This window comes from Trachemys scripta, chromosome 3, assembly GCF_013100865.1.
Source record: "Trachemys scripta elegans isolate TJP31775 chromosome 3, CAS_Tse_1.0, whole genome shotgun sequence".
Classification (NCBI taxonomy): Eukaryota; Metazoa; Chordata; order Testudines; family Emydidae; genus Trachemys; species Trachemys scripta.
Window position 1 is genome coordinate 5619432 of NC_048300.1, and position 19189 is coordinate 5638620.

General features: G+C 48.7%; 1 protein-coding gene across 3 annotated transcripts; it reads left to right on the forward strand.

The window, feature by feature from the left end:
* The first annotated feature begins 1345 nt into the window (after nt 1-1345).
* Nucleotides 1346-18962, forward strand: NKX2-2 (NK2 homeobox 2). Of its 3 annotated transcripts, none has more exons than XM_034764026.1 (3): nt 1346-1424; nt 9702-10378; nt 11619-13143. In XM_034764026.1, exons 2-3 carry the CDS (start codon nt 10120-10122, stop codon nt 12176-12178), a joined length of 819 nt encoding a protein of 272 aa, XP_034619917.1. In that variant the 5' UTR covers nt 1346-1424; nt 9702-10119; the 3' UTR covers nt 12179-13143. The 3 variants fall into 3 exon arrangements, with proteins under 3 accessions (XP_034619917.1, XP_034619918.1, XP_034619915.1); XM_034764027.1 differs by lacking the exon at nt 1346-1424 and adding an exon at nt 18650-18962 and having other exon boundaries at nt 9513-10378; nt 11619-11927; XM_034764024.1 differs by lacking the exon at nt 1346-1424 and having other exon boundaries at nt 9513-10378.
* Nucleotides 18963-19189: the final 227 nt, after the last annotated feature.

The following is a 19189-nucleotide window of genomic DNA, read 5'->3' on the forward strand; positions in this document are numbered from 1 at the left end:
AGAGAAGGCAAGGATCTGGCTGGAGTTTTAAAAAATGAAGGGAGGGGAGGGAATTTGGTTTCGATAAAGTCACAGCAAAATCCGATGTGGCACAGAGGAAGGCCATAGTCCCACGAGTGAGTGGTCTCAGGTGAGTAACTGCTCACTCATGGGGATCACAATCTGGTTCATCAAGTTTACAGAGTGTGGCCAGAGGGAAGGGTTAATTGTAGTTTTAGACCCTGGGATTTTAAAAAACAAACCAACAAACAAAACACTCATGGGCTTGATTCTGTCACACTTCCTCTTGTTGACAGCGCCGTAAGTGGGTTTTAGCCCACGAAAGCTTATGCCCAAATAAATTTGTTAGTTTCTAAAGTGCCACAAGGACTCCTTGTTGTTTTTACTCCTTGAGTAGTCCCACTGATTTCAGAGGGAGTGGGCTACTCCCGGAGTAAGATGCTACTCAGGGTGAGGAAGGGTGGCAGGATAAATGCGTGGGTGGCAGTTGTTGTTTTTTTGGATTTAGCCCCTTGATGTGCAAAAAGAAGGAGCAAAATTATTTACTGAAGGGGGTGGGATAGGAGAGGTCCCAGTCTAGAAAAGCCCCTCATGCCAGCAGTGGCACCCACACCCACTATCATCCTCTACCTTTTGCATGCGGCTGTTGCAAGCGAGGGTCACTTTTCATTCCTGGGCTCCAGGGAAATTCAGCCACGACCCCTCACCCACCTCCCGCCAACAAAAAAACAAAAAACAAAAAACCCCGAGCTGCAGCTGGGGCCGTCGGTGGAAAAGCCAGCTCTAATCTCTCGCAAGCCCCGTGCTATCAACGCTTGGATCAGCCTATCTAATGTAAACGGGCTTTCACACATAAATAACGTGCCACATCTGGCTCTTTGGTTTTTACGGCGTCTTAGCTACAGAGCGATTTATGGAGGGCGGTGGGGGAGAGTTGGACATTGCACCGCACCCGGCTTGGGTGCCACATGCAAGGTGGGGAGTGGGGCCGGGGGGAAACAGAGCCAACCCCCTGGCCGGCCGGGGAAGGCCGGCTCTGCGGGGATCCGGGTGCCAAGGGGCCTGCCTGGGAGGCCGGGCACGAGTCCGCCGGCTGGGAGCAGCCGGGCCTTCCAGGAACCGGCGTGTTTGCGCTTCTCCCCAATTTATGACCGCCGGCCATATGGCCAATATTTCGCCTCGCGCGTCACGCGCCGCGGAGGAAAACAAACAGCGCGGGGCAAGGCGGAGAGGGGGAGCGCCGGGCGAGCGGCCACGGGGCCGGCCCTGCAAAGCGCCGCCGGAGACAATGTGAGGGGCAGCCGAGCCGGGGCGTCGCGCGTGGCTATATAAAGCGGCCCCCGCAGGCCCCGGCGCAGCAGACAGGCGCCTTCGGAGCTCGCCAGCGCCTCGCCCACCGCAGAGCAGCTCCCGGCTCGCTCCAGGTGAGCCACTGGGCGCTTCCTCCTGGCCATGGGGCGGGGGAGGGAGCCGGGTTACCTGGAGGGGTGGGGAGGGGCATGGTGGGGGGGTGCCGGCTGCTGGGTGTAACTTTAGGGGGGGGTCTAGGCAGCGCCCCGAAGTACAGAAAATGGGGGGGTAGATTCGCCCTGGGGGTGAGGTCGTTCAGCGAAAGACAGAGCAAATTGGGAGGAACAGATGCGTCTACACGGACAGCGGAGGTGGCTGGCTGGCGGGAGAGGTGGCTACGTGGCTGTCTGGCGAGATGGATGGATGGCGAGCGGGCGGGAGGGAGGGACGGACAGGTGGATGGGGAGCTGGTCGGACAGACATCGCTGTTCCAGGGGCACTGGGTCCTCCAAACGAGGTGGGGGGGACTCGCCGAGGGTCCCCCAAGCTGGATCACCGGGGTGCAAGGTGCTAGCTGGCTTCCCAAGGGCTTTTGGGGGGGGGAGTTTCCTCCCCTCCCCCTCCTCCAGATCTTGTACAAACGGACGCTGATCTCTCCTGGCCCGGAAGCAGCAGGTGGGGAAGGGGGGTTCTGCTGCTGGGGGCAGAGGATGGCGCACTAGCGGTTTGCACCCGAGCCCCGCCGCTTTCACACCGCCCCCTTCCCACGCACAGAGCCGGTTAAAGTTTTACCTGGGCTTGCGCAGTGCAAAGGTGAGCAGCTGCTTGTGAATTCCGCGGAAGAGGGGGGCGGAGGTGGCGTGGCCGGCGATGGGGGGTGGGGGAGGCTACCCAGCCCCCCCCGGGGGGGGTGCACTGTGCGGGGGTCAGTCTCGCCCTCTGCGAGAAGGAGACGTCGGGCTGCGCTCGGGTCTTGCTTCAGCTGCCGGCGAGAAGCGTTTGTCCTGGGGCACCAGTGCAGGGGCTGCAAGAGGGACCAGCTGGATAAGGGGAAGGTAGCGACCCAAAGCGCTTCGGTTAGCGATTGCTTTCGCCCCAACCCTGAACCTCTTCGGGTCATTTATTACCTGCTGCTCTAGACACTCGAGAGCTCAGAATCCCCCCTCCCCACAGACACCCCCCTCCACTCAATTACTCAACGTGGGTGGGTGATTTCACAGCCCTAGCTGCTGACAGCGCGGCCAAGCCCGTGCCACAAGGCGGCTGGGTGGGTTTGTTAGGTGAAAGGTCTTGGGCTGGGGCTGTGGGTTTCCTGGGGAGGAAAGGTAAGCGGGTAGGTTACAACTCCCTTCCTTGTGCCGCTGGGACATTTCTCGCTTGAGTCAGTAGAGTCCGCCAGAGGATCAGGAATGGTTCAAAAGTAACAATTTGCACTCGGCTGTCTCTTCCCCCTTGCGCGGGGTGTTTGTGATTTCATCTTCACCTTGCGAACTTAACGCGACGCGTTGGTCCAGGTTTAACCCTCGCGTTTGCATCCCAGAGCACCAGAGTCGTTGTGGTGGTTTGTTATGGGCTGCAACTCCGCTCTTCCTCGGAGCTGGGTTTTCCACTCAATCGGTGGGTGCAATCGATTTAAAACTCGCAAATCCATCCCCTTCTTTCCTTTCCAGACTCCACAGGAGTGAAGAGCTCCGCTTAATGTGCCTCAAATTAATTTCAGTTTCAAAATTAGTCCATCCTTTTAAGCTTGAAATATACATTTTTTTAAAATCATTATCAATGGCTCGCTTTAAAAAAAAAACTCCTACCTACTGAGTGGAGATATAGGAAGTAAATTCAGATAAGCAAGTGCTTTCAGCGCCGTATTTCATAAAGAAATGATAGATCTCCTGCATTCAAATTGCCCTTATCAAACAGAGTTGGGGTTGGTTTTTTTCCCCCTTTGGAAGAAAGAACACTTCTGAGACAGGCTGCCAATGCTTAATCTCATTGGGACACGTTTAATCATTAGAAAGATGCGAACGAATAAAGCTGAAGGGTTTGCTTGGGGGGACCAAACATTTGGCTTACAAATAAAACAGTTATAATAGACTGGAACGGAAAGGATACGCCCGGGGCCAGACTTAAAGCTTTTACAGAAAAAATCAGCAACTCGGTGGTTCCCAGTGTCGCAAGTCACGCGAAGCACAAATCTCCTGGCTTCCCGCTTCCGTGAAGTGCGGGAACACACTGCCAGGCGTCTGTATGGTCTATGATTTGTATTGGCAATATATTTCAAAGATCTCATTAAAGTGCATTTATCAAAGTCCTAACATGTGCCCTCGGGTCTGACATAACCCACAATGTGACCGATTAGCCCACGGGGGGAAAAAAAATAATTTCTATTCCAATTTTACCACTGGGGGGGGGATGGTGAATTGAGACTGTTATCATAGTTGGGGCTTGAGGGAGGAAAAAAACCAAAGAATAATCATAAGCATGAAAAGCTCATTTAGATTCCTGTGTCCTGAACACGATTTAATTGTTTCTCTGTGAAGATTGCATTTTCACTGCCTGGATAGCACATTTCGCTGATTCCTTGACAGAGTAGGGTTAATATGAGCTGTGCAGATCAGAGCGTATTTGTCTATGCTTAAAACACGGGTAAAATCTTCGCTGCTGCAATTCCTCCAGCCACGAAAAGAGAAGGACATTTCCCCATCAGAAACATTAACCCTTCCTCATTATAGTCAATGAAGAAGCCTTTTTTAATCCATTTAAGAGGTTGAGATGCTCTGTTATTCTACAATCTCAGAGGCAAAGGAAAACGCTGATTTTTGTTAAACCTCCAAGGATTTCACATGGGCAGGTCCTTATTTCAGTCGCCTTTCTTGTGGCTTAGACTTGAGTTTTAGGGGCTGTTATTGTTCGCTCCCTTGATTGCCCTTGCAAAGTGCTTTGCAAAACATAACCAGAAATACTGGTGTCAAGTGAAATAGCACGCCCATTTAAATGTGGTTTTTATACATAGGTGGATGTATGCTTAGATATATAATAAGGCTATAAAATTGTGGGCTCCGAAGCCCTGCGGTTTTAAGTTGTCTATTCAAGGGAAGAGCTCTTGTATATTACATTTTTTTTAAAATCAGCAACAAAAGATGACACCTCTTATGGATGCATCTCTCCTTTTCCCCTTGCAACATTATAAAACAAAGCCTGTATTGTTTCCTGGCATGTTTCGAAGGTGAATCTCTTCATAACAATTATCAGAAGTAGACGGGGCTATATTTTCCTTCCCCATTGATTTCAAGTGTCTTCTATCTAAGAGTATCAAACCAAAGATAAAATAAACCTTCTCCCCGAACAAAGGCTTTGTGTCAGCTTCACTAATCCTCATCAGAGCGTTAAGGTGCAATATGTTTTGTTTGTCTGGAGTGAATGAAAACAATTTCTTGCACCTTTGCTCTAATCAAACAATAAACTAATCCACTTGAAGGCTGTTATCTGAGATGGGATGTTGTGATGGGTTAGAGGTCAGCCCCATATACTGTACGGGGAGGAAAAAAGGGACTTCTGTTAAACACCTTTTCATTCACGAGGAGAAAATGAAGTCAAACAAATTAGGGGCTTAAAATAAATGGAATGACCTTGTACTTTTTAATGACTGGAAACCCTTCTGACCACTAGCAAAACTAATGCATGTCGTCTCCTCCGGCTCTGGAATACCAAGGCCAAGTGATTGTTTTAACTGGGTCGTTCCTTGCCTACTACAGTATAAAGGTCTCTATCCACTTTAATCCAAGCCACCTCCTTTGCTGGCTCTAGATAATAGACCCATGATTTGCTGCCTTGTCCTGGGATAGTGGGGGAGCAGATACTGAACGGGCTGATCGGTCTGACAGATGGGGAAACACGTTTTCACACGCAGCCCTGGCCATTCCCATGTGTGCCCTGTGACAGAAATTCAGCCTTGCATTGGCACCTTTCTCCCCATGGCGCAGGGACCCAGAGCAGAGGCTGACCCTAGCACGCTTCCTTCGCGAGGCATGTCTGTGTTTTCGGAGGGCGGCCGCGTTCATTTGAGAGAGGTGGCTCTTTGCCTCCCTTGCTGAAGCTAATGCTGTTGAAATGTCTTCCCGGGGTGCGCTGCAGCCTTAAGGAGCCCGCATGCCAGAAACGAGTGAAAAAGGCAAAAAATGCCTCGTGTTTGAGCTACCTGTAAAAGTAAACAGGTAAACACTTCCCCACTCCTAGAGGGCACTTGTGCTGAAGTACCGCCACTTATACTGTGTACACGTACCTCTCCTTTTCAGCCTCTTGTTCGGTTGTTCAAATAACCCCTCCATCCTATAATTCCGGGGCTTAAATTCAGCGGGATCTGTCTGAAAGAGCATTCCAGCCTTTTTAAACAGCAGGGTCAGCGCTCGCTCGGTTTTTCAGGGTTAGCCGAGGGCTTTGCTGCAAGGCAATTTGACTGACGCTTTGCGAGGGTGTGTGTGTGTGTGTGTGTGTGTGTGTGTGTGTCCCGGGATTTTTTATTTATTTTGGTTAGGATTTGCTGATCGATTTACTCTTAATCAGCAGAGATAATATTGTAAGTGACCTCCCCAAGTTACCCATGCTACTAATGCCAACAGGACACGGACAGGGAGATCTTGGAGAGTCTAGATATTGATGTGATCTTCCTGAAATGCCTCTCTGGCGCCAGTGCCAGTCCTAAATTTGATTATTAAAAATCCCAGAACTGAGCCAACCGCTATTTAGAAACACAATTCCTGCTTAGGCGAAACACTGAACTGGGGGAAGTTGGGGGACTTATCTCGCCCATGTCTCCCTGCGTCTTTCCTACCATCATGTCCTTCCTCTGCACCCTGGCCTTTCACACTGCCTGGCCCTCTCGCCTAGAATCGGAGTAGGATCAGAACAAAATAGAATGGGGAAGAGGGCAAAGGAAGGGTCCCGTTAAAAGGGAACAAAGGGTCAGAAATTCAGGGGGGCTGTTTACAAAAATCGGACAAGGGAAGCGAAAGCAAACCGAGAAAGTTTGGAAGCAGATGCAATGCGGATCAAGCGTCCACACAGTTATTAAACCGGAGCTGGGAAATATACCTTCCGTGGAGCACCGTGGCCGATAGTTCTCTTTACATAGAATCCGCCATAGTGCTGTGTGTCTATTTCATCACCTAGTCACGTCATCTGCAGCAGGCCCGCCTGAAAACCTTACTCTTATGGACCTCACACCTGTTGTGTCGGCCAGGCGCTCTTCTGGCGAGGGGGAACAAGCGATTCCCCTTTGGACCCTCATTAAAGCCAGTTTTGTTCTCTGAAATAAGGGGCTTCACTCTCGGGGGAGCTTGCTTCTATTTGGGGGTCTCCGTCTCAAAAAAGGGGGGTTCTCTGAAGTTGGGCTGGTCGTGGCAAACGACTGCGCCACACAGTTAGGTTTGGACGCGGTCACACGTGAGCTTAAAGGCAGCAAAATGTACACCCCGAAGAGAGAGCGTGGGGGAGACGGGAAGAGAAGGCGGATTAACACAAGCTCATTCCAGCCCCCTTAGATCATGAAACTGACCTTGTTAAACCACCGGGAAACTGGGTTTGATTTTTTTTACTCACGTGATTCCACCATAGTTGTGGGAACTTGTCCAGAGCCGTGTTTCTAAGCGGGACCAAGCGTTCAATATGGAGGGGGTGGGGTGAGGGACAAAATTATGACTTATGGCAGGTCTTTGTGTACAAAGGAGACTAGCTGGTCACAGTCCAGCTGTGCTGTTCGGTCGGTGTGTGCTTGGCTAACTGGTGATTAATGGTCCAGGAGCCCTGGTTTTCCCTTAGGAAAATATTTACCTGTCAGGTGGTCTGCGGGAACGGAGACAAGTTCATCACAGAGTGAGCGTGTGTGTGTTGTTTCGCTGGTTTCATATTGATCAAATCTCATAGGTCCTATTTACTCCTGATTTCCTTACTAGAAATCTGTGGTTAGCTTGCCCACTTTCAATTGTTTAGTCTTCCCCAGAGGAAATTCTCTACAATTCATGTAGCTTCTTCCCCACACAAGAAAACTTTGCACCGCTCTGCTACACTACAAATATTGTGCTGGTAATTCATCTTCCACCTTCGGTTTTGTTTTCTTTGCCAGAGGGAGACCCATACAAATCCTGCGCTGTCGTGGTGGCTTGAATTCTTGGACTGGTGGCTTATTATCTGAGGTGGCTTCTCTTATTGAATCGTAGCTGTTGGGTCCACAGTGCTGTTGTTATTTGTGTTATGAACGACACAATTTTCACACACACACACACACACATGCAATTCTCTCACTTTGTTTGTTTTACTGCGCTTCCTAAATGGCTAAGGAAAGTGACCAAGAAATAAATACAGGGGTAGTCCTGGATTCAATCTTTTTTTTTTTTTCAACATTAAAAAAGAGACAGGGGGGGAAACGCCTCGACTGCAAAGGAAAGAAGAGTCAGTGAGCATCAACATGAAGGAGTTTCCTTAATATTGTGGAAGGATTCAGAAATGAATGAAGAGATAGTCCATTGAAAGCAGTTGAATGCCATGACAACTAGCAACAACCTCAGATTTATTCCAAACAGTTAGAACCCATTGAAAGAGGGCGTCAATCATGTATTATTTCGCCCCTGAAATAAATGCAAAAACTGAGCTCGGACAAAAGCTTCCAACAGAAGCCGGACATTTGTCTACATTTCGCCCATTGTCCGCAGCTTAGCAATCGGTTTGTATTTGTGTTTGCCCGGGTCCGACCACCCATGATGCGCTCAGGGCCTTGCTAAAACCCTAAGGCATTGTCACCCACATCACATACTAGAGGGGAGGCAGGGTGAGGGACAGCAAAACAAACTGATCAACAATAATAACTTGCTCTGCGGTTTCTCCCCCAGCACCTCCTTGAAACATGCCCAGTTCTTGGGAGGGAAAGTCAAGGCAACTTCTATCCTCTGCTCATCCCCAAAAGGGTGGGGAAGAGGGAGAAAATCCCGGGGGGGGGAATGCAAATCTCACATTTAACTCCCCATCTTTATTCCTCCCCCCCCCCCCCCAAAAAAAAACCCCCACAGAGATCCCTTTAAAGGGCACAACTCCTCCGGGATCGTGGCATCAAGTTGGCTTGTCCAAAAATGTAGCACACACGAAAACCCCACCCAACTATCACAAGAACAAAACAATAGAGCGCGGTGTCTGTCCCAGGGAGCTGCAGGGAGGGGGTCGGGAGAGGCGCACTGGGATAGTTCACTTAGTAGGTCAAAAGGAGAATAGGACTCTCAGCACAGACCCAAGACAGGGCTCCGGACCATTAACCCCTCCCAACTGAACCAAGTCCTGCGCTAGCGCGGAGCGAAGCGAGCTGAAAAGTGGCGCACAACCGGGTGGACTGGTGAGGTGGGGATGCGCCCATGGAGAATTGGCTAAAACGGCTTCTCTTAGCTCCGTTTCCTATTCCCCCCCCCGTGGAATCGGGGCACCCACGGGCATTTAAGACGTGGGGAGGAGTGAAATATGAAATAAAGCCGCAGTGAGAAAGTATTATAGACGTACGGATAGGTGGGTGTTATTTAGCGTTGCTATTTTTAAAGGCGGATTTTCAAAACGCAGACGCCGCTATTCATTCGCCTCTATAATATATGTGTCTGCAAATGGCTGTGAGAGAGATCCACTTATTAAAAACAACCCTCCAAATTCAACACCGAAATTAAACATCTGGCTGCATTCCCTTCCTAAGCCCCACGTCTAAACGCTGCACATCCATCCAAATTAGCAAGTGATCTTGGTGCGGAGAAGAGAGAGAGAAATAAATTAGTTCTCTGCAAACAACACACCGAAATCGCCCGCCCCTGTCTGGGTACCGATTGATTACATTTATTGCCAGTTCGGTTGATTTCGGAGCAAACTAGAATCAATTACTTGCTGTTTAATTTATAGTACTCAGCCTTAAGCCTCAACCAAAATATTGACCTAGGAGGTTTACATAAGTTGGTCTCTTGCCATCTTGTTTAGGTAACAACCAATAATTTGAATAGATTTCCTTTTAACGTCGCTCGCTGTAAACAGTCAATTTTCCAGCCTGCCGCAAAGCATTTTACATCAGTGGAGAGTGACAATGAATGCAAACCCCCCCCCCCTTTTTTTTTCCCCCGAAGCAATTTGTTTAAAACGTACTTTCGAGTGTGTGGAATATCAGCTCCTTTGTATGTAAATACCGTGCAGAAAGGCCCTCCCTATCTTTGTAATTAATTGACACGTTATACTACTCATCATGTGCTACAGAACCAATGGTGGAGACTCCAATCTCCCCCAAACCCCGCAATTTCACATCGGCAAACACTGTCTTCATCCACTTGACTCCTAGCACCCGCCCACACGTGGCCAACCTTTGGCGTTTTTAATGTATTTTTTTCCCCTCCTCTCTGCAGGTTCATATGTGGAGACCAACCTTATATGGACTGCTCTCTCCAGCAATGGCTTGTTTTCCCCAAGCAGCAGGCAGCCGATCCGTGTGTTTAAACGAGACCCTGAAGTAAAACGCACTTTGGCATTTTTCCTGGAGTTACAAACTATTTCAGAAGCCAGTTGCCACTTGTGCTCCGTGATTTTTTTTTTCTTCCGCAGCAGAGCAAGGCTGTAAAATATCTATCTATATCGCAGCTGATTTTTCCCTCGCTCCCCCCACACCAACCTTCGTGATTTTTTTTATTCTTACCCCCCCCCCAACATACACACACCCTCCCCTCTTTCTGGGGTGTGTGCGGTTTGTGGGGTGTGTGTGTGTTTTGTGCAACAGCGGATTGACAAACTGGTGCTTCAACTTTCCTGCATAAATTTGGCCAGAATATGTCTTTGACCAACACAAAGACGGGGTTTTCTGTAAAGGACATCCTAGACCTCCCTGACACCAATGATGAAGAGGGATCCCTCGTTGAAGGAGCGGATGAAGAGAACGAGGGGTCGGAACCACCCAAGAAATCCGGCGTTCTGGGGCAAAACCCGCTGGAGGGGGTTCAAACTCTGCCTTTGAAAAACCCTTTCTATGATACCAGTGATAATCCTTATACGCGTTGGCTGGCCAGCACGGAAAGCATCCAGTATTCCTGTGAGTAGCGAAATGTACACTGATTCCGTGTACCGTCTGCATTGTCTTGTGATTCATCCGTTCAGCGCCGCAGCCTCTAACGTGTATTCTTAAATAATAATATAATTAATAATAAAACCTCCTATCTGTTATCTCTTCCTAAGAGCTATTACAGGAAGCATTCGCGCTCCGATTTACCCTGGGTTGTGGTGGTGGTTTTACAAGGCTCTCCGGAGTCAAACTAGCCGCAGGGAGAGATTTCTTTGGTTTTGATTCGATTGGGATCAAAATAAGGTTTCGGAAGCCTCTTATTTCCCCAAGGGGGGGGGGTATTTTTATGTGTTTGTTTTTTGTTTTGTTTTTAGAATGAGAGAGAGAGAGAAGTCAACCCAGCCTAGGGAAAGAAAAGCAAAAGTAGCCTCCAGCGATCTAAAAATAGCAGGAACCGAGTTTGCTAAATCAAACAGAGCGACCCTTGTGTGGCAATCTTGGATCGCTTCGGTGTAGACAGTTCAGAAATGTCTAAATGGCCGGGCGGCTGTGGTGATCAATGAAGGGACTGTTAAATTATCCTTTAAAAATCAATCCACGTATTTCCCCCCCTCCCCCAGCAAATCGCTTGAGGTCCAAAGTCCAATAGATGTAAAAGAGATGCAACATTAGGCGAGGAATATGTGATCCGGATCGATGTGGCTCTATTGTGAAGTGTATACAGACCGACGGATGAATAGATCTGTAGACATGCACATGAAAGTCTACATGTATCTCAAAGTGTGTGTAATTATAAATGTGACTGTGTGTATGTATATAGATAGATACATATAAATATTTATATTCACAATCTATATAATATAAAACACCCATCTCCCTGTATTCATATATGTTGATAGCTGTACATAGACACACGTGTGTCGCAGATGGCCATATCGTTGGGAACATACATGGGAATGGTGTGTCGTGTGTAGTAGTTTACTTTTCCTCCAGTGTTTGCTGCTATGGTGGATTGTAGGAGGTAACTGCCTATTCCTCGCGGGGTTAATTTTTTTAGGGGAAAGCCATGGTCCCTCAGCCCAAGCGAGGCTTGGGGGTAGCTGGTGCCCCCCTGGGAGATTTGCCTCCCCAGGATAGGGGGGATTTCTCTGTATTTCCAGGCAGGAGCAGGGGAAGGTAGAGAGCAGAGCCGCAGGTGCCCCCAGGCGGGGATCCCCCCCACCCCCCAGCAGCACCCCTCTGACTTATGCTCTTGATGGCCTTTCTGCAGTGCACGGGCTGGCCTCCGGCAACTCCCAGCAGGACTCCTCCAGCAAATCCCCCGACCCCTCCGCCGACGAATCCCCGGACAACGACAAGGAGACGTCCAGCGCCGGCGACTCCGGCAAGAAGAGGAAGAGGAGGGTGCTCTTCTCCAAGGCGCAGACCTACGAGCTGGAGAGGCGGTTCCGACAACAGCGGTACCTGTCCGCCCCCGAGCGGGAGCACCTGGCCAGCCTCATCCGCCTCACGCCCACCCAGGTGAAGATCTGGTTCCAGAACCACAGGTACAAGATGAAGAGGGCCCGGGCTGAGAAAGGTATGGAAGTGACTCCTCTCCCCTCCCCACGCCGGGTAGCGGTGCCCGTCTTAGTCAGGGACGGCAAACCCTGCCACACGCTCAAAGCTCAGGACTTAGCCGCCGCTACTTTCCAGGCTGGGATCCCCTTCTCCGCCTATAGCGCCCAATCGCTTCAGCATATGCAATATAACGCCCAGTACAGCTCCGCCAGCAACCCCCAGTACCCTACAGCGCATCATTTGGTGCAGGCCCAACAATGGACTTGGTGAACATTGCCGAGAAAAGAGACTGAGGCTCCAATATCAAACCTCGGGGGGGGGATATGAATATTAATTATTATTATTAATGATGATGCATTTTCCCCCTCTCCTATTTTTCCTCCTTTTTTGGGGTTCAATTTGTTTCTCTTTTTTTGGGGGGGGGTTGTTTTTTGTGCGCCATGTTTACAGAAATTTTTGCGCCATGCAGTGGTCCTGTCTACCTACAACTAAAAATAAAAATACTACTAGTAATAAGAATAAACCAGTATGCTCTTGTGATTGCGTAAAGTACTTTTGTGTGCTGTAGAGCTGTTGTCAGTCGTATATAAAACAAGTGGAGGACACTTTAAAAATAGAGAATTTGATTTCCCTTTTTTTATATGAAACGTTACCTATTTATGGCCATGTATAAATTCTGACAACTATTAGCGATATATATTTTTTTGTAAATATCTGTGGTTATTGTTGCCATAAGTAACATTCAGGGCGGTTTATTTTATTTTCTTCTTTTGGTTGGGTGCAAATCTTTCCCAAATATTAAGCAAGCAAACAAAATGTAGAAGGAAAAGAAATGTTTGGATCATCTCCATAGAAATCTCCAGCGAATCATTGTGTATAAACCCGGGGGGCGCGCGCTGCGGGGAGGTTTTCGATTTTTTGATAGGAATTTTAATAAAAATGCTGTGTTTAAAAAAAACCAACCCAACAACCAAAGACCGTTTTTGTTTGACTTTGTGGCTAACACGGGATCACCGCAGACCCCTCACTTTAAAGCGACATAGATAGGACTGATTCTTTAGGGGGAAGGCGAGCCTGATTATATGATCAATGAGATCTTCGCTGGGTGCCAGTTGGTTTGTGGGGAATGATGGACTCTTTACTCGGAAATCCGTGCTTGGCCTGCTGCGGATTTCCAGCCAACAGCTCAGCGGAGTTTCTCCCCCCTTAGAACTTTTAGGGAAACTTTAATCACCCTCCCCAAACTTTCTGCAGACAATCAGGGATCTTTTTTTTTCTTCTTCTGCGTTCTGCCTCATTGTGTCTACTTGAGAGACAAAGGCGCTGGAGTGACTTTGTGGAAATGAAAAAATAAGCCCCACCACTCACTTAAATGTTAGAGTGCCCCTTCAGCGGAGAAGCTTTTGAGTCCAGATCGTCTCAATGGCTTGCCTTTGCTCGGGGGTTGATCTAAGCGGGGTGAGTTCGAAGTCCTCCTTTAACCAGCAGTGGTTGGTAGGCGGCTGATGGGTGGCAGGGGGGTGGGTTCATACCCTCTTTCTGCTCCTGCGGCCAGATAACGCTTTGGGGCAAGTCGTGGGGCACACGGGGATCTCCCTGAACGCGGTCGGATTTGGAATGTAAAGTTTGCCCTAAAACCCGTTTTAACCAAACGGAATTTGTCATCTCCGTCCCGCGACTGGCTCCCTGGAGATCCCCTTCTGCGTGTGATGACACGCGTGGGGAATTTGCGGGGTGCCGCCGCGTATGGGGAGCTCTCCAGATGCGGTGGGATTGTGTAGGAAAGTTTGTCTAAACCGTGTTTTAAAGTAAAACTTCCTCTGGCTCTTTAAATGATCAGGTTAGAATATGCATTTAAAAGACGCACAGATCCAGATAGAAAGCGAGTGTGTGTGTTATGCGCGCGTGTGTGTATAGGTACACAATTGTTGCCTCTCACTCTGTTCTCTCTCCCCCTTGTATATAATAGATGCACGCACACACGTTTTTTAGGCGCACACCTTCTCGAATATGCCCGGAGTTGACCCGAAATGCATTGGCCCCTCTGTCGTGGGGAGAGAGGTTACTTTCCAGCCAGGCTCTTTTCACTCTTCCCGAGTTGAATGCTGCCCCGTTTCTGAAACTGTCCCTCTTGCTATAAGCTCGACAAACAGCAGGGACGGCGGGGGCTGTGAGCACGGAAAGCAAACGGAACCGTCCCCACTGAATTCCCAGCCGAGCTCTTGTGGATGATCAGATTTAATTCAATATCGCGCGCAAACATGATTATCTGTAACAAAATCGGCGGCGATCCATAGCTCGGAGTGGACAGTGCTGGTGAGGGGGGGTGAACGGGGGGGGGTCCTTCTAGCCATGCGCGGATCTGCTTCAGGACTGGAGTCCCAGATGTGATTGCAATTTCTTGCAATGGTGTTTTACGAAACTAAAGCGCAAAGTGGACACCCGCTGAAATTCTCCCCTGGTTTAGTCGCTTCACAGAGCGGGGGGGGTGTTGTTGTTTTTGGTGTTGCTTCAGGTGAAACCTTATTCCACACGGACCCCCACCTACCCACCCACCCACCCACACACGCACCCACACAAAAGCCAAGAAATGAGTCCGGGTTTCCTCAAAGCCCCCCGAAAGCCGAGGCCAATCGGCAACAACTTGGCTGGCAATCAGCAAGTCACGGCTCTGCCGGGGCAGGATCAGCCAAGCTCCCCCCAGTCTTAGCTGAACAGACGCAGCGAGAGATCTAAATGCATTAGTGGCAGCGTTTGGTTGCAAACAGGGAATCTGATTTTTATGTTTTAAAACCATCCCTAGAGCCAGGCGCGGCCGAGCTCCCTGTGAAGTGACAGTGGAGTGAAAATAGATTTAGGTGGTGTGTGAATAAAGGAACCCACATTACAGAGCTGGACACTTTTCCCCCCTTCTAATTCCACCAGCCGCGCAGAGCCGGTGGGAGGGAAACAATCACTTTCTGCTTGGACCCTATTAAGTCCATCAAGCCAGTTGTGTGGCCCTCACCCCCCCGTGGCCTTATATTTCACACGCCGCCGGGGCAGTTTGGCGCAGTCTATCTTTGCACAATATACAGTAGCCACCACAAAACAGCACAATGGGGGAGGCTGGTAGTTGAGGATGTTAGAGGCGTACATATTAAGGAGGTCAGAGAGAAAGAGAGAACACAGAGGGGACAGGGGTAGGGGGAAAGAGAGCGAGAGACAGTGCTTTCCAACCCCCTCCCCCTGGTCTTCTTTTTAGTGCCATTCAATTCGTTTATCAGGAGCGGTGCATCCCCGAGTCAGGGCGAAGTATCCTTGGGTTTTGTTCTGGCTGTCACTTGGGGCCATTGTCACCCGTCTTGTACATGCTGTATTCCATATGGCCATCTGGGCTGACCCTCACAAAACCCAAATTGTGTCCTGCTTTCAAAACCTGTATTGTTGTCTGTGAAAGGAAGACGAATTAAAAATTCGTGCTATATCTATTCTGGGGGAGAGAAGGGGGGGGAGGGGGAAAGAACCCCCCTCTCTCTTCTTTGAAGGATAACAGGGCCTCCTTTTCTCCAGCCCCACTGACAAGTTGGTCTCTCATTTCACAGGAAATTAAATTCCTGCATCTGCACGGGGCCTAAACAAATCTCGCCCATAAAATGAAATCCAATGGCAGACGCTGCACCCCGATCAAGAATTGTAGTTCCGCTGCCTTCGGGTGGCTTAGCTGGGTTTTTCTCCTCTGCAGGGAGAACAAGGTTTCATTCACAAGGGGGTGTAATGTTATGCAGGCTTTTTCTCACTGCGCAACTGGAGAACGCTGCGGACTGACCATTTTTTGTTCTCTTGAAGAGAACTGTCTCTTTCTTGTGATAGTGCTTCCTTGTTCCAGGCAGGCGATTTTGAGAAGTCGCTCGCCCGGGCCTTTCTCGGGAAGGCTTTCTCGGGCTGGGGCGAGGGGTGCTCGCGGTTAACAATCTCCACCAGGGCCAGACCTGGTGGCCTTCCTTTACCTGAAGTGTCCGACCCATCCATCGCGCCGGAGAGTAGCTGGAGATATTAGAGAAATAACGAAGCATTCAAGGAGCTAAATCCAAACAGGACGGGAGCAAACAGCTGACTGGGCTAACTTTGATTATTTTTTGTTTCAAGAACACACCAAAAAATAAAATAACCGAAAATCCTTTCTTTTAACATACTAACTCCCTTAATACACCGATCAGACTGTTTATCTTGACTGGTAACGCGCACACAAACTCTGCCATTGCTAGTTTGGGTTGTGTGATGCTGTGAAGGGGAAAGGGATGGATTTCCTACGCGATGGAAGGTTGTTGGGGGTTTTTTTGTTTGTTTTTGTTTTGGATTTTTTTATTTATTGTTGTTTTTTGGTTTTGTGTTGAGTAAGGCATAAACTGTAGCTCTCTGGAAATAAATCAACACTCAGAAATGTTAACGGGCCTCTTCCAACGTAGCCTGTTGTGGGCCAGTCAGATATTTTACCCTTCCACTGTTAGGCGACGTGGGTAACACATTACACCCCCCGTGGGCGATCTGTAAAAATAGAATCGTGTCTGAGACAGGAAAGAAAAGGCGAGTCTGCGGGATGAATCATGCCCTTCCCCAACCACAACCCAATCAACGGAAATGATAGTTAAACCTGCGCTTTAGGGTTAATTTCCCTCCTTTTGCTCGCTTCTTAGTGTCCCTCCCCCCGTCTATAGAGCAACTATTTAGGGGAATCAGATAACCTGGTAATGAGGTGGAAACCCCTCTAAGCCAGGGAAAGAACTTACTTTCATTACCTATTGACTGTCGGGCTTAGCCGAGACCTGGCGTGGGTTGTTCGGGCCTTTTCAAGAGGGCTGGGCAATGAAAAGCTAATCTAATATTTACCAAGTCTAAGACCAATTCTCAGCTGTCGTCATGAAGGGACCGAAGCAGCCAGGGATGGAGTGTGTGTGTGTGTGTGTGTGTGTGTATACACACACACACACACACACACACACACAGCCCCCGTTCTAAAGCAGGCCGCTCCCCATAGGCCGCGCCGCAGCCGAGACGCCTGGAGTGGCGGTGTGTAGCAGATAGTGTAGTGTGCACTATTTCCGGAAATATGCACTTGTGGCTTCATAAGAGTGACACTCTCCCCGTGCCGATGGAGCATCTCCCTTTATCCCAGCATCTGCAAATAAACCCCATGATCTCCCCGCCACGCACGCGGGCCGGGGCTATCTTGCAAAGGAAACAATCTAGTTTTTATTGCTTTCCTTCCCTCCCCGCCCCTTGAAGACTTCGATTTTTAGGCACGGTTATTAGTAAAGCATCACCGCAAACCACCGGGAGCGGGGGGTCCCCTAAGGAAGGAGGGGAATGAACTACCCAGCCCTGAATCTCATTGTAATGGCACTTTGTAACCACAAGGGGTCATCAAAGGTCTTCCTTTCTTGTCACTGGGTTTTTTTCCCTCCCCCGCTCTGAACTGTCCTTATGATAAATGGTTTTATTTCCCATTGAAAATCATCTCCAGTTCCGAGAGGTGGGGTTTTTGTTTTGTTTTAACAACCTTAAACAAAATCTCACAGCCAAAAAAAAAAAAAAAACTTGAGAGAGAGAGAGAGAGAGAGAAGTTAAAAGGCATCAGCCTGATCGTCTGAAGCCACTTCCTCCCTAAATTGTGTTCAAAACCGAGTGGCCAAGCATAAATCAACCCCCCCCCCCCACAGATGAAGACTCCAGTTTATTCCATTTGCTGTATTCCCTCCCCCCCCTTTAAAAAACCCCTCAGCTTGTTAATGGAAGAATCTGACCAGCTGTGTGAGTTTATAAACGCGAGTGCTGTTTTTAAAGTGTGACTCTAGTTTCAGATTCTGTTGGCTGAGTAGCAGCTAGATTTTAAAACCAGACACACAGCTACTGTGTATAGGGGAGATTTTACTGTATTCCTCCACGTGCAATGTGTGTGTGCCCACTGTATGTTTATTTTATATATAAATATTAGAGGTGTAAATAAAAAAAACACACAATCCTCAGTAGATTTCTTTATCTTGTATTTTTTTTTCATTCTCATTCTCTCTCTCTGTGTATATATATGTACATACAGACACACACATTTGTGGTTGTGTGTGTGTACATACCTCTAGTATGCATATATGGCTGGCTGGCTTGCACACACATGTAGCACAGACGAATATCAGAGGCTTATAACCAACCATATGCTTGTTTCTGATCGATACTAAATGCCACCAGAAGAAAGAACAGGAGTACTTGTGGCACTTTAGAGACTAACAGATTTATTAGTCTCTAAGGTGCCACAAGTACTCCTGTTCTTTTTGCGGATACAGACTAACACGGCTGCTACTCTGAAACCAGAAGAAAGTGACTGGTCAAAAAGTGCATCGTGCAATATACTTATGGACCTATGGGAATGCAAACACTATCGCTTTAAAGTTGCAACTGACCTGATGGGGGATGAGGGGCGGACAGAGGGGCTAGGAGGAGCTCCGGCCCACAAACAGGTAGGGTGTGGTGCAGGGAAAGAAGACACAGGGTAAAACTGAGGCAAGCAAAGATTGCCGAGGTCGGCAAAGAACAGAGTGGAGGTCCAGGAGAAGACTTTTTAACTTGAAATCACATTCTGGGCCCGGAATGAAAGCTGTTCCGGGATCCCACCGGGTTGGTTTTTGGTTGCCATCATAAACCCCCCTCGCTTTGAGATCAGAGCTCATGCCGCCACTAGAAAATGGCCAGCCTCTTTTTTACTTACAGATTGCCCCTTGTGTCCAACTCAAAACACAACACAAAATGGGTGGAAGACAACCGGTTCCGTGATCTACTATTATGAAGTCATCTTTAGTCAGCAGCCTACAAAAGGGAAGAAGTAAACGACTGGTAACATTACAGCTGGAAGCTATAAAGCAAGACACGAATTCTTCCTTCTAGGAAAGCCAGTGCTAGGACAACTCATTTCTGTGTTTGAAAAAAAAAGTTCAAGTTTCCATTCATTATGTGACGCAGCACTCGAGTTTCAATGCTAGCACAAAGCAAAATGTGAGGGCATTTGATTAAAAATCGATTAAAACACACAAACCACACTGGGTTGACTGATGATTTGCTCATACATGAACTGCTCTTTCTCCAAGAGCCTGTCCGACCGAAACAGCCTGTTCATTGCCACGATCTCTGAGCCCGGGGGTCGCTTGTTGTCGCTTTCCCCCCACCCCTGGTTCTGGAGAACGGCGGATTTGACTCCAAACCCGGACGCCTACCGTGTTAGCGCTGAGGGTGAAAGTCGAGAATTGGAGGGTG

Excerpts from the sequence above, each read along its gene's own strand:
- NKX2-2 (XM_034764026.1), top strand. The coding sequence starts at position 10,120 with ATGTCTTTGACCAACACAAAGACGGGGTTTTCTGTAAAGGACATCCTA. Across the intron at positions 10,379-11,618 it reads GGAAAGCATCCAGTATTCCT|TGCACGGGCTGGCCTCCGGC; the intron begins GTGAGTAGCGAA and ends GCCTTTCTGCAG.